Source organism: Perna viridis, chromosome 8, assembly GCF_037379345.1.
Source record: "Perna viridis isolate PV_CMFRI_1.1 ecotype Kerala chromosome 8, ASM3737934v1, whole genome shotgun sequence".
Classification (NCBI taxonomy): Eukaryota; Metazoa; Mollusca; class Bivalvia; order Mytilida; family Mytilidae; genus Perna; species Perna viridis.
Genome location: NC_142452.1, coordinates 48,921,098 through 48,934,582, shown reverse-complemented (window position 1 = coordinate 48,934,582; position 13,485 = coordinate 48,921,098). Strand labels below are relative to the sequence as shown.

The 13,485-nt window shown below is 32.4% G+C and overlaps 2 protein-coding genes across 3 annotated transcripts in view; both read right to left on the bottom strand.

Moving 5' to 3' along the window:
• The window catches only part of LOC148610824 (NADH-cytochrome b5 reductase 3-like), a 39,080-nt gene that overhangs the window by 20,274 nt on the left and 5,321 nt on the right, over positions 1-13,485 (bottom strand). The window lies entirely within an intron of this gene.
• Positions 1,912-6,046, bottom strand: LOC148610825 (uncharacterized). Its single transcript, XM_088596215.1, has one exon. It carries the CDS (start codon positions 3,944-3,946, stop codon positions 2,174-2,176), a length of 1,773 nt encoding a protein of 590 aa, XP_088452341.1. The 5' UTR covers positions 3,947-6,046; the 3' UTR covers positions 1,912-2,173.

Below are 13,485 nucleotides of genomic sequence, written 5' to 3'. Positions count from 1 at the left end.
GAGAATTATTTGATGTCACCTTTTCTTTGTCTGCTTTCAGGAACCGTGGCCGCAGGATCATACTGGATTTAATCACACCACTTCCAACTTCTTTTACCACTTGTGAGCTGTCAGTCCTGGATACGGAATCAGCTTTGATGTCGTCTTGTTGGTGATCTTGCAGATTCATTCGGATGTAAGCTTTTGACTCTTCTTCATCTGATGAAACTGCATTCTCAAAAACGAGACCTTTCGACCACGGAGTATGACCTTTCTTGAACCGTCCAGCATTACTAACCTTGTGGCTTCCTGCTAGACCAGTTTTGCCTTTGTTGTGTGGAGTATTACCATCAGTAAACATATTTGAATCTTCTTCTTGTATGGTTCCGCAACAAAATTTGGTATGATTTTAGTCTCGAAAGGGCTACTATTTGTACTTTTTGGTTCTTTTGATAGTTTAGGTGAGAATTTCTAGATGCTGACAATGTTTACTTAGTTCTAATAAGGCTCAGGGTGCAGTCTTTTACTCATTAGATCAGATAATTTGATCCTAATAGGATACTAGACTGCCCCCTGAGTGATGGGGGGTTTTCAAAGAATCATCAAAGGAAAGCCAATATGGTGGTTTAATTCCGTATTATTGATAACAAATATTTGATTTGGGATTGTTTTTGTACTTTTTAAGTAGATACTAGTAAAAAAAAATAAAATGCCTTTAGAAAAAAAAAAAAAAATTAAATTGACCATTTTTGCACCACTATATTATAATTTTCGTTCTTTGAGACCCAAATGTGATAAATCAATTTTGTTTTCTTTAAAATGTGAAGAAAAAAACTTGCTGTGATGAAAATTTCCTAAAATACCTGTGTAATTATTCAAAAATTTTCTTATCTGAAGAACTTTATGTATGAGTATGCAACCCTGAGCCTTTAGATTATTGGTCATATTGCCACCTGTAGAAAATAATTATTTACACAAATACTTTTCAACTTATCAAGAATCTGTAAATTGGGGCTGTTTTCTGAATTATTAAAGTAATTTACAATATTTTTTTCTATATTTTTTATGAAGTAGAAGTATTTTTAATTTTAGCTTCATTTGATTCAATTCTATTTTTTTCCATATTTGGAATTTGAAAAAAAAAATTAAACCACTTTAAAACTAATTTGATAAAAGAAAATTTGTAATTCAAATACTATAATTATCCAAGAGAAAAAAACACTTTAGTTTGTGAAAATATCTCCAAAAGTAAAAAAGTTATTGCAATATTGATAAAAGTGGTCATATCTGACTTTTGGAATTTTTCAGATAAGAAAGAAGAGCTGCAAACAGTTTTGGGTAGCTGTCTTTGAAGCTGGTTTGTGGACATGATAATGAGCCGATTTAATCGAAACTTTGCAGAATGATTGGAAATATGATGAAATAACAGAAGATGGTTTTTTATTACAGTATTTTAACTTTAGCGCATCTAATAGGTACGAGACCACAATTATCTGCCCTTAGCTTTTCGTTGTATACGAATATAGTTCCTATAATAATAGGGGATTTTTCAAAAATTTTTTAGAAACACTTCCTTTCAGAATTTCTCATACTTTTTGTGCTCAAATGGAAGAGGAATAATGAAATTATTTTAGTAGATGTGTTGAAATGAGAAATTTGACATTTAGGTTGTGATTTGGTGAGGTCAAAAAAGGTCAAGTTTGTGACATCCAGAAGCCATTTTGGGTCATTTTTTAGGGTATCTCTGTGTTTATGCATAAAATTTGAAAAAATAATGGTAAATTTTTTTATATTTTTTATATAAGTTGTTGGAAGGTTCAAATTAACGTCCCTGAAAATCTGAATTGAATTGCGCCGGTGGAATTTTTTTAAATTACAGAAAGGCTATGAAGAAGACAGTGGGAAAATTAATTGTGGTTTCGTGCCAGCAGCAACTGTTACAAAAATGTGAAATGGAAATTTACACACAGATAAATTTATCCGGCCGGAATTAATATCGCTTAGGTATTTCTTTGAAATCCAAATGAACTAGACACGTACATACAGCTGTGTGTAAAATAAAAACAAATGCATGTGTGGTTATCTAGGTAAATATATGCAGACGACATTCAGAGTTAATTATTGTTTGTTACATAAAGAAATAGTTCTTAATCATCTTTTCAATTGAAAAATGAATTATGCTTTTCCAATTTTATTAATCTAGATATGCTTTAACTAGTTGACACCATATTTCTGACCACATGTTATTTGCCTTTCTTTTTAGCACTTTTATATCTACTTGTCGCCTTGGATTTTTAGCATCTTGCACAGTTTTTGTTGATGTTGCTTCCCTATTCACGTGTTCGTTCCAATCTAAGATAGCTAGATTAGTCCATAGTACATAAACTTGCTGGGGAAAGTTTATCCTTTTGTCATGATACTGCAATATAGCATTGTTGAGGCTTTCAACATAATAACTGTCCATGCAGTGAATATAATCTACAGGTGATTTATACACTTGAGTGTTCATTAATGCTCGTCCAAGTAACATTTCTGCCTTTGGATCAGAAATCACATCTTTTGATGGCTCATACTTCAGTTCTGTTTTACATCTTGATAATTCACTGCAGTGTTCATGATTATTTTTATAATGTTCTACAATATTCAGTATACTTAACTTAAGTTTTGTAGGATCTTGATTACAATTTTTCATTGCCCAGTAAATGTGAGCACTTTTATCTGCTAACTCGGGATGCCAAGTTTGCCCCTCTTTGTACTTTGGCCCTGTGCAAATTGATTTAATTTCCTTTGCAATGTTTTTTGTTGCATGCCAAGTATCATTTGTAGATTTAGTATCCATTCCATTGCTCCTTATGAATTTGTTCACACTTGTATTTCTGTCATGACAATGAACACGGATTTTTACTTCATACTCATCATGTAAATTGTTAAAATACTCGTATATTCTTTCTGTTCCAATCAGTTCGTGTTTCTGTGCGCTCGGACAATCAACTTTAGAAATAGTTTCGACATGTAACACTTTGTGAGTTCTAGAACCAAGACATACAACATCAGTAAACATGGAGTTCTTCCTAGTTCCATGCCTAGCATCAGTAACAATGTCAATGCCGTCTTGAAGTTCTTCATAGGAAGCAATTTCTTCAAGAAGTGCTGTTTTACATGACTCATTTACTAAACCTTCCACTACTGGTGAATATTTTTGAAATATTCCATTTAGGGTAATTTCGCCAATACATCCAATATTTGAGGCCTGACAGAATCTTGAATACTGGTTTGGTAAAATACCAGAGACATAAAATCCATGAGCCATCCGAAGGTTACAAAGAAATTTGTCACCAAGGTAGGATGAAGAAGACGAAAGTAGATCATGTTGTTTGTCTTCACATCTAAGTTTACAAACTCCAACATGTCCTTTTATATCAGTTGATTTGACAAATAAATTGCTCTTGCAGATTTTCCTGTGATTTGTTACTCTCTGAATGAGGTTTTCTATAGACTTTTCACCAGTTATAAAAAGCTGTTGTTGGGATGCATCAATATCACAAGCTGTAAACGAACAGTCTAAAAATGGAACATCCTCCTCATCATTTTGGTTCTCAGGGTCCAACTTTTGTGTTAGTTTATTTCTCATATAAAAAGAAAATACTTCCAAAAGCATGTCTTTATTTGTTGTTCTATTAGGATTTCCACCACCCATGGCACACTTGATGTCATCGGCCATTTTATATATATGGTCTTTTTCATCAATTGATTCACATGTAAAATTAATTTTTCCATCAATAGGTTTTGGTTTATCTTTTCTGGCAATATTTCTCTTCTTGACACTTTCAAAATTATCTTTTGCGTATTTCTTGTTTTCTGGTCTTTGATTATATTCATTATTTATATTAATATTCTGAAGAGGTAGTGCTTCCATGATGATACATTTATTTTCATATATTAAAAATTTCCCTCCAAACTGTGACATTTACAAATTTCCCACTAAAACATGGGGCCATCAAGGAATTTATAGTAATGCATTTTTTTATATTAATTAATGTATTTTGTCAGGATCATCATTACCTTTTGAAACATTTTATTTTTGACAGGTATATCATCCCATCTGATTGATTGTTGCAATGTTTTGAGGATTGGGATAATGATTAAAAATCTCTATTCTTCTATAACCTCGTTGTCAAAGGTCATGCATTTTTGTTTCATTAGAGGGAATGATAGGTTTTAATTAAATTGCCTAAGAATAAAAAGAATAATCTGCTGAGAAAATAAAGTTTTACGAACAATGATATATAAATTGACATGTGGTAATCTTTGGTCAACAAGTAATTCATAGTAAATTTTACAGACACTTTTACCCACAGAATAACCCCAAAATGCCCATAAAGTTGATTCTGACCCACTTCAGTAAATGATGACACATAAACTTTGTAAAAGTCAGTGAAAATGGAAAATCTCCAGAAAGCAAGTGTGCTTTCTTTGGCTGTTACTGAAGAACGAAGATTAGCTATACAAGCTTTTTTCAATCACAATAATTGGGACTTTAATGAAGTTAATCAGATGACAAATTGCTGAATCGAAGAACCCGCTGAAAACACCAACAGAAATGAGTCTGAAGAACAACATGTTGACCTGCAAACTTTTGAAAGTGGGCCAAACCATCAGGAAGACATTCAGCATGAAGTAGATTGGGATATGTGTTTGGAATGTTTTTGTACTCCATGTGTAACTATAAACAGGCAAAGTTGGCTAGGTGAAGGGCAAATGGCTCACATTAGAAATAGTGCTATTAGGAAAACCAAATACCAACTATTTTGGAGAATGATGCAGAATAGGGAAGCCTGGAGTCATGAGCAGTACCTCAGAAAAAAAAAGTGGTCTTCTTAATGGAGATAGAGTAGATGACTCAGTAGTGGTTGTGAGGAGAGAGGTTATGCCTATCTGCGTTTTAAATCTTGTAAGAGAACTTTATCCAAATCCTAAGTCAAAGCCATACATGGGGCACAGATGGTATTGAAAATTGCTAAAGTGTTAAATATGAAACTGTTATTTAGATCGACTTTTCACTTGCAGTATATTAGAATAGATTGATTTTTGTGTAACAACTTATTTGCTGACATATTCTATTCTTTGGATATGTGTTAATGGATTTTGATATCAGTATTTATTGGAATAAGGCGAAAATTACATGTACTGCTAACAAGGTACATGAAGCATGCCTGTAACCACTAACTTGCATGTGCATTTGTTTACAAACAAAAACAGCTGATACCAAACTCCTCCCACTAAATTCAAAATCTGTACAAAATTGTGTCCACTTCAGATTTTGCAAATGTAATTTCTCTAGGAATATTGATCAAATAGGAAATATGTTTTCACAATTTGTTTATTGTTAAGGTAGAAACATTTGAGACAAAGATTGTCAATAAAATCTGCTTCTAGCTCATGATATTCTAAAATTATATTCTCTGATCTTAACCCTGCCAGTTACAATAAGATTTTTGAAAAGCAAGGGATGCAACCCTTATATACCCAGGCTGCTGCTTTAAGGAATAACCATTTTATTTCTATGGGGAGGGTGGGAAATAAAAAGAAAGGGCAAGATTGAAGAAAAGTTTCTTTCGAACTGGAATGTACAGTACATGTACAAAAATGTATGAGCCATTCCATAATTTTTGTCACACACATTCAAGTAAGATAAATTTACCATATCTTTTAATGTATTTTTTTCAATGTGATCATAGCAGCCTTTTATACAGTAAAACTGATCTACATATACATTGTACATGTATGTAAATAAATCATAACAATGGTTCCAAATAGCAGTAAAACTGTCAGATTGGAACTTTGATTGGTATAAATACTGGTACACATATAGTTCTATTTCTTACAAATGAACATAAGCACAGGACAAATGAAGTCAGATTTGTTATGTCTGAAATTTGGTTGAAAAATGCAGGCAGGCTGTTCCAAATTTTAAAAAGTTGATTTTTAGGGTGTGGTCCACTTTGGCCCCCTATTACTATAAAACCATAAGATATTTCTTAAATTCTTTTGAAAAAAAAATATGAAAGTTGACTTGGAGCATGGCCAATTTCTTACCTCTATAAACCTAATCCAAAACAGTGAAAGATTTGCCTACCCTGTAAAAAAATCAAAACAGAATTGCAAAAGGAACTGCATAGTAAAATTTACATGTAATAGCACTTTTGATAATTGGACAAAATTTTGGCTCTAAACAATGATGACTTCAATATTTATACTAAAGATTATATCCTGTTGAACTGTCTTGAATTAAGTAAATATTGATAACAAAGAATGTCAGTTTCTTTATCATACATTGTAGTATTCATATTGATAGTGGTAAACTTGATACTAAAATTTACGATAAAAAGGATGATTTTTTCATTCCCTATTGTCAACTGAACTATCCATTTTTAGATGGTGACGTTCCCTTGTCACCATCATATGGTGTTTACATATCTCAATTGGTTCAATTTGCTCATATTTGTAACAAAGTTTCAGATTTTAATGAAAGGAATCTTTATTTAACCCAGAAATTATCACATCAAGGTTTTTGATATCACAAATTCAACAGTCACAAAATTTTTAACTGTTACAATGAACTCACTCTCAGATGTACTTGTAAAGGATTAATACATGCAGGTATATTTCACCCTTTGTTTTATGGTAACATTCTACAAAAAGCATAGAAAGCCTTTACACAGAAAGTTAACTAAACCATTGAATAGGCTCATTCGTAAGGGATATACATGTAGTTATGATATTGTTGCCAAGTCATTAATGATAGCATTTTTTGGTATTATTAGCATTGATTCACTCATAGAGTCTTTACACTGAAATTAAAACACTATATTTGAAACCAGTTTTGACATGGGTTGTGCCCTTTTTGTATGACTTATGATGTACCGTGATTCTCAACACTGCATGGGAAGGATTGGGATTAATTTTCATACGGTGGGGACATAACTTTTTGTACGTTTAAAGCGGTCTGGAGCTGGCATGTCACTTGACTGCTAGTAGTCCTTAGTTTGTACATTTGTGAAGTTTATAGTTACATGTAGTTTCTTTATTTCTTTTGTTATCGAGGGGCTCTGACCTTTTTGAACTGATTTTTAGGTGTTTTTAATTGTGTAGTACCTTTTCCACAGTGTTTTAAAGGGAGGGGTGTGATCATACCAAAGTACATTTGTATTTAACCTTGCCACATTTTTTGCACCTGTCCCAAGTCAGGAATTTTTTACCTCTGTATGTCTTGTTTCGATTTCACCTTTAGTTTATTTTTATGTTACTTGAGGATATAGGGGCAACTCAGGTACAAGTGTACATGTATAATGATGTTTTTGGGCCAGCTGCAGACTGCCCTTTGGTACAAAGGTTTCCTTGTTGTTCACCGAAGACTGATGAGTGGCCTTGGGCTGACATTTTCTTCCCGGTGGGGTAATTGTCTCTTGGACATCTACACCATACCTATTCTCATTATACATTGACAAAAAATCCTCAAAATCAGATTAAAAATAAACTATTACTATCAATTATAATTACAACACCTATTTTACCCCTTTTAGACCATTATTTTCAAAGGGAGCAGGACAAAAACTATAAGGCCTTAGCCATTGTACCTAGGAACAATGTGCTAAGCATGATTACGTACATTATATATGGCCTTAGTTCTACAAAATTAAAACAACCTGGAACTATTTTCCTTTATTAGATATCAGATAATAAAGGAGTTTTAATATGTTGCACTAAGGCTATATAATCAGGATGTTTGCAAAATTTATACCTCATTTAACACAGAGACAAACAAATATAGCAGTTGCTTCTCCTCACAAATACATAAAATACATTTATGTACAAAATGTATCATGCTCTGCACTGAAGTACTCTTCTAGCACAGTTGGTAGAGCATTGACTTATTTTGCCAGTGGTTCCAAGTTAGATTCAAGCTCAGGTACATGTACAGATTCCAGCCCAAGTACAAATGTACTGTTGTAAATTTCATCAAGTGCATTGTGCTCTACAGTTACATTTGCAACCGAAGAATGCACTGGGGGTGGGGAGGGGGGTGGGGTTACAATACACATCCTTATAAGTAAAATCAACTTGTTCATTTTATTGGCTCTGGGTCACTTGTATTAATTACACTTGGCATGTTGTTAAATCTTACGTTAAAAAACATGTTGAACTGCAGAGAAATGGGATGATGAACAACATTACACTCTGATACCAACTTGACTGAAGATAAAAAATACACTAGAGGCTCTTAAAGAGTATGAATCACTGACCTGGAGAATTTGAAATCAATATGAGCAGTTTAATGAGTTCTCTATCCTTACATCATTCCTGCCACCCCCTGAGCCACACAAAAAGTTAATTTAGAAAACATTGGCACTTGTTATTTTTCAGAAAAGTTGATCTTTGAAAATTGGCCAATCAGAAGTTAAAATATCCTATGGTGGCCATCAAGTTTAACCAACTGTTTAATCAAGCAGACCAAAATTTTATCACACAATAATGTTGTCCCTTTTATAATTTCTGCCAAGTTTGGTCACCACTGGTTACGTAAAAGCAGAGATACTGGAGAATTGTTTTTCCAAATAGGGTTTCAATGGCAATTTTGAGTGGTTGCAGCCATCTGCTGAACCACACAGAAAGTGGATCATTTGTAGAGAGCATAAAAGTAATTAACCTCCCTATCATTTCAAAACACTGGCTCCTGCGGTTTCAGAGGAGTTGATCCTTGAAAACTGGCCCATCATAAGCTTATATATAATTATTGTATCTTAAATTTATCATGTTTCACAGTAATGTACATTTATTGTTGTAACAGGCCATAACCATGCACTGTAATTGAGTTTGTGCAAATAAAGTATTTGTATTGGTATTTGTACAATGTAGCTTCTGATGGCCATTTTGTTTAATCAAGCAGAACCAAAAGTGGATCCCGCATACATGATTTCTACCAAATTTGATTATCATTGGTCACAGGTTTTTTATAAATTGGTCAAGGGTTTTTCATTTACATGTAGTTTAAGCAAAATGCAAAAATTTTACAGATGATTGACAACAGACAATGGATGCAAAGTGATGGCATGTAAGCTCACTGGGACAAAAATGCCAAAGAAATGCAATTGTCTGACAGAACTAATTTCCTTGCTTACTGAACCATTTTACATTCATTATCCACAAACTCCCTGAGAATAATAATCAAAAACGTTTGTTATTTATAAAACATAGATTTTGCCAGATACAATTGTTTTTTTGTTTTTTATTTAATTTTTCCACAAAAAAGTAAAGAGCTGCGCTTTTAGCGCATGATACGCCCATTGCCCTTTTAACTTGTCCTTAGGCCTTTAATGAATTTATATGATCAACTAGAAATATTGTGAGCCCTGTCAAATACCCCCAACAAAAAAAAAATAAAAGTAAATAAAAAATGCACAAAAAATTTGACATTATCAAGGCAACCATTTAACGATCTTTCAACGAATAAAATTTCCTTGGCCATTTCCACCTTTTTTAAAGAGTAAAACTTCAAAACACAGAAACGTAAAATTGGACATTTATACAAATCAGAAGGGAGCTTACTTCAATATATATGAACAATTCACCGAAGTGTCATAAAAGTAGGTGAAAGTGTTTTTGAATTATTATCCTTAGTGTGGACGGAGAGAAAGTTAATGGTTTACCATAATACGTTCCGTCTTAGACGGGTATATAAAAAAGAGTTGGACTTGGCATATCATTGCCATTGCAGGCCCAAGCACCACAAAACATGGAAAACTACTCAAGTCTAAAAAAATTCTTAACAGTTAGTGACAACATCAAATGCAAAAACCAATTTGACAGTGTAACAGAGATGTGGTAATAGTAATTGTAATCATTAATCAGCTGCAATTGATTACATTTCTTCAAGTAATCATTAATCAGCCAAAAATCTGATTACATGTAATTTGATTTAATCAATTACTTTTCAAAATACCCTGTAATTCTGATTACTTTATGATTACATTATGATTACAAAGGAAATATTAAAGCCTCAAATGGTATCTATGGATAATGCTTTATGTCAACAACAACAAAAAAGAGTAAAATGATTGTTAATCATTCAATGTTTCTTTGAGTAAATTTTTCACTTGTTTTTTTTTTCCTTTTTTATGAAGATATTACAAAGTATTCATTCAATACCAACAAAAAAAAAATCTAATTATTCTAATGAAAAATGTTTGTAAGAGCTATCAAAAGATCCTATACAATTGTTCTAATGAATTTGATTAGAAATACAAAAGTAAAACCCAAGGGTACATTAAATTTTATTCTCTCATTGCATATGCCCTCGGCTAAAATCTGATCAACTGCCAAAATATAAAGTGAGTTCATTTCATGATTTTATGCTTTATTTGTGTACAGTGAATCTTAAATGTTTTTGTGGAAAGGGGATCAAACAATTGTCAGGTCCACCTATTTTTGGAGAATTTATTCCTGCTACACCAAGAAAGCATCATGATTCTGTAGTTGGTTGTCAAGTAGCAGACTACTTAAATGAGCCGCTGAAAGAAACAGATTGTGATCCGTTACAATTTTGGAAATCTAAACAGAGTGTTTATCCTCAGCTGTCCAATCTAGCTTTGGAATATTTTTCCATCCATGCATCATCTGCTGCAGTAGAAAGACTTTTCAGCATAGGAGAGAAAATATTTCGACCAGACCGATGCAGGCTGAGATTTAAAACTTTTCAACGATTGATGATGATCAAGTGCAATGGTTCTTAAAAATTCAATTGAAAGTCACAGATTGTTATATTGAACTTATTTTTTTATAGATCTATGTGGCTTAATAAATTGGTGAAGGTTGATGTTCTACTATACTTTAAAAAATCAAAGTACTCATGTACTGAATCAATTTATATCGATCGTTTGAATTTTTACGCCTCAAATAATCGTCAAATTGCAAAATATGGGATAACTGGAAAGTACGGGGATTGAATTCAAATGTATCTTAACACAAGCTTATTGTTATAAATGGTTAATATTGAACTCTTTGCTTTTATTTTTAATTTCACCATTTTTTTACAAATGACACTTAAAAACCACACACACACCAAAATTCATGATGCATCGAAGCAGTGCGCCAGTTTGCGTAACATTCAAGTTCTATATTGGTTTCCATGGAGCACCTAGATGAATGAACTCAAAATTCTCCGACATAGTACATTTTTGAACTACAAACTTCTAGTTGGCCATTCCCAGTTTTCAAATTTTCAGGTCGAAATATATTCAATTTATTGACCTCCAGGTCAAAACTGTATGTTAAGTCATTCAAAATTAAGCCAGTAACATTGAAATAAATCGTATCCTTAGATACATGTTCCTGTAAACTAGCTACATTTCTCGGTTGATAAGCTTTATACTCAAGTTCTAAAAGTTAGTCCATAGACGCCTATGTGTAAATGCACGTAGTTTCTGGGCACCTAGTTTCAGAGACTCATACATTACCATTAATGATAAAGTCTTTGAATATATTTCAACCAATCGTGGCTGCTGCAGGAAACATTTGCCATGCACTTTTAAGGCCATGGAGCACCTACATCTCTATTATAATAACATACACATGGCAAAAATAGGCAGATAGAATGATTATAAATTTGCAAAAACCAATAACACCAGACAAAAAAATGACACAATTGAAGAGAAATGCACAATCAAAATTTCTATGGCATTGTTTATGTAAAGTTTCATTTTTATTTGTCAGATCAGCGCTTCTGATGTCACGAGGCGGTAATCGTAATAAAAATATGTCAGGATGGTTTTGGGGGTCATGCTACCGGGTGCTAGTTAAAATGGCACTTGGTCAAAATGGCACCTATGTAAATAGTTAAAATGGTACCTGGTTAAAATGGCACTTGGTTAAATTGGCACCTAATATAGCCAAAATATCACTTGCATGTATTTGGTCTATTTTTTAATGATCATGACAATGCTTATCTTATTAAATGCTGAATAAACAGAACAAGCAATTAAAACAATCAACTGGAGTGTAGCTATAAAAAAATAACCAATGACAGAATAAATGTTTATTTTCATTAAACATACCAATATGGATTCACACACACATATTTAGTCATAAATATTATCAATAAAATATTTTGTTATTTATTTATTTTATTTATTATTTATTTTGAAGAGCTAATTTCATTCAGAAAATGAAATATTATTCAAGTTTTGATTGCAAATTCATTAAGTAAATTAGTGTGGGAATTGGATTATGGTTTATGACTTTGCTAATTACCTATAATTTACATCCTCCCAAGTCAGGGTTTTGAGCCCACCCTCGCTCCCTCAAACCCCTGACATCACTCATTCATATTTAGCGGGTATCGTCCAGCTAATTCCGATTGGTTGCTTCTGCAGGTGAGAAGCACCAATAAAAATTGATTTAACATAAAATGTCTGTGGAAAGGTAAACAATAGTACGAGGTAATGGACAATCAAATATAGTAACTAAAAATTGTATGATGTCACAAATGATGCAATATGAGCAAAAATGATAACTGTATATTCTGTTTAGAGCCTTTACTGAAAAAAAAATTACGCTATGTGTAGCCACTTTGTAAGTTATATCGAAGAGTTTCCATTACAAGTGATTTGATTGGATTTTGGATCCGGGTTAAATTAAAGTAACTCACTAGATGCGCTGGACGATACCCGCTAAATACGAATGAATGATGTTAGGCGTTTGAGGGAGCGAGGGTGGACTCAAAACCCTGACTTGGGAGGATGATAATTTATGGCTATGTATATTTAATAGGTGATACAGGTATTATTATAATTATTTAATTAGGTTATTTCACTACTTCAATTACCATCTTGATATGTCCTGATATCCACATTACTTATGTAAAATTTATGTTTTATAAGATATAAATAAGTAATAAATGTGATATTTACTTCTGTATTTTAATCTAGTTTTTATTTGTGATATAATTCACACCTTATTTGGGGGGGGGAGTATTTCATTTAATTTCACACATTATTTTAATTGTGTTATATATTTTCCCATTTTTATAAATAATTCAGTGAAAATAATATATAAAGTGTGTGAACATATTTATATTGTAAATGAAAAGAAAACAATAATTTATTCAGGTGAAATTATAAAACATTTTTCATCACAGTTAATGCATGGTATGTCTTGCAAAAAGACTTTAATTTTATATCTATCCAAATTAAAAAAAAACTCAAAAAAATACCAGGAAGAATACTAATTATATCAGAGGATTCATTTTTATATCATTAAATGATTAACCAAACATTTATGATGAGTGCCAATTTAACTATATACAGGTGCCGTTTTGACCAAGTGCCATTTTAACCAGGTGCCATTTTATCTTCACAGGTGCCATTTTGACCAAATGCCATTACGACTAGAATTCATGCTACCTTTTTGTAAAAAAAGATAAGTGGCAAATAATAGCCTGAAACCCCTTTC

Coding starts and splice junctions, on each gene's coding strand:
- LOC148610825 (XM_088596215.1), bottom strand. CDS start 3,946: ATGTCACAGTTTGGAGGGAAATTTTTAATATATGAAAATAAATGTATC.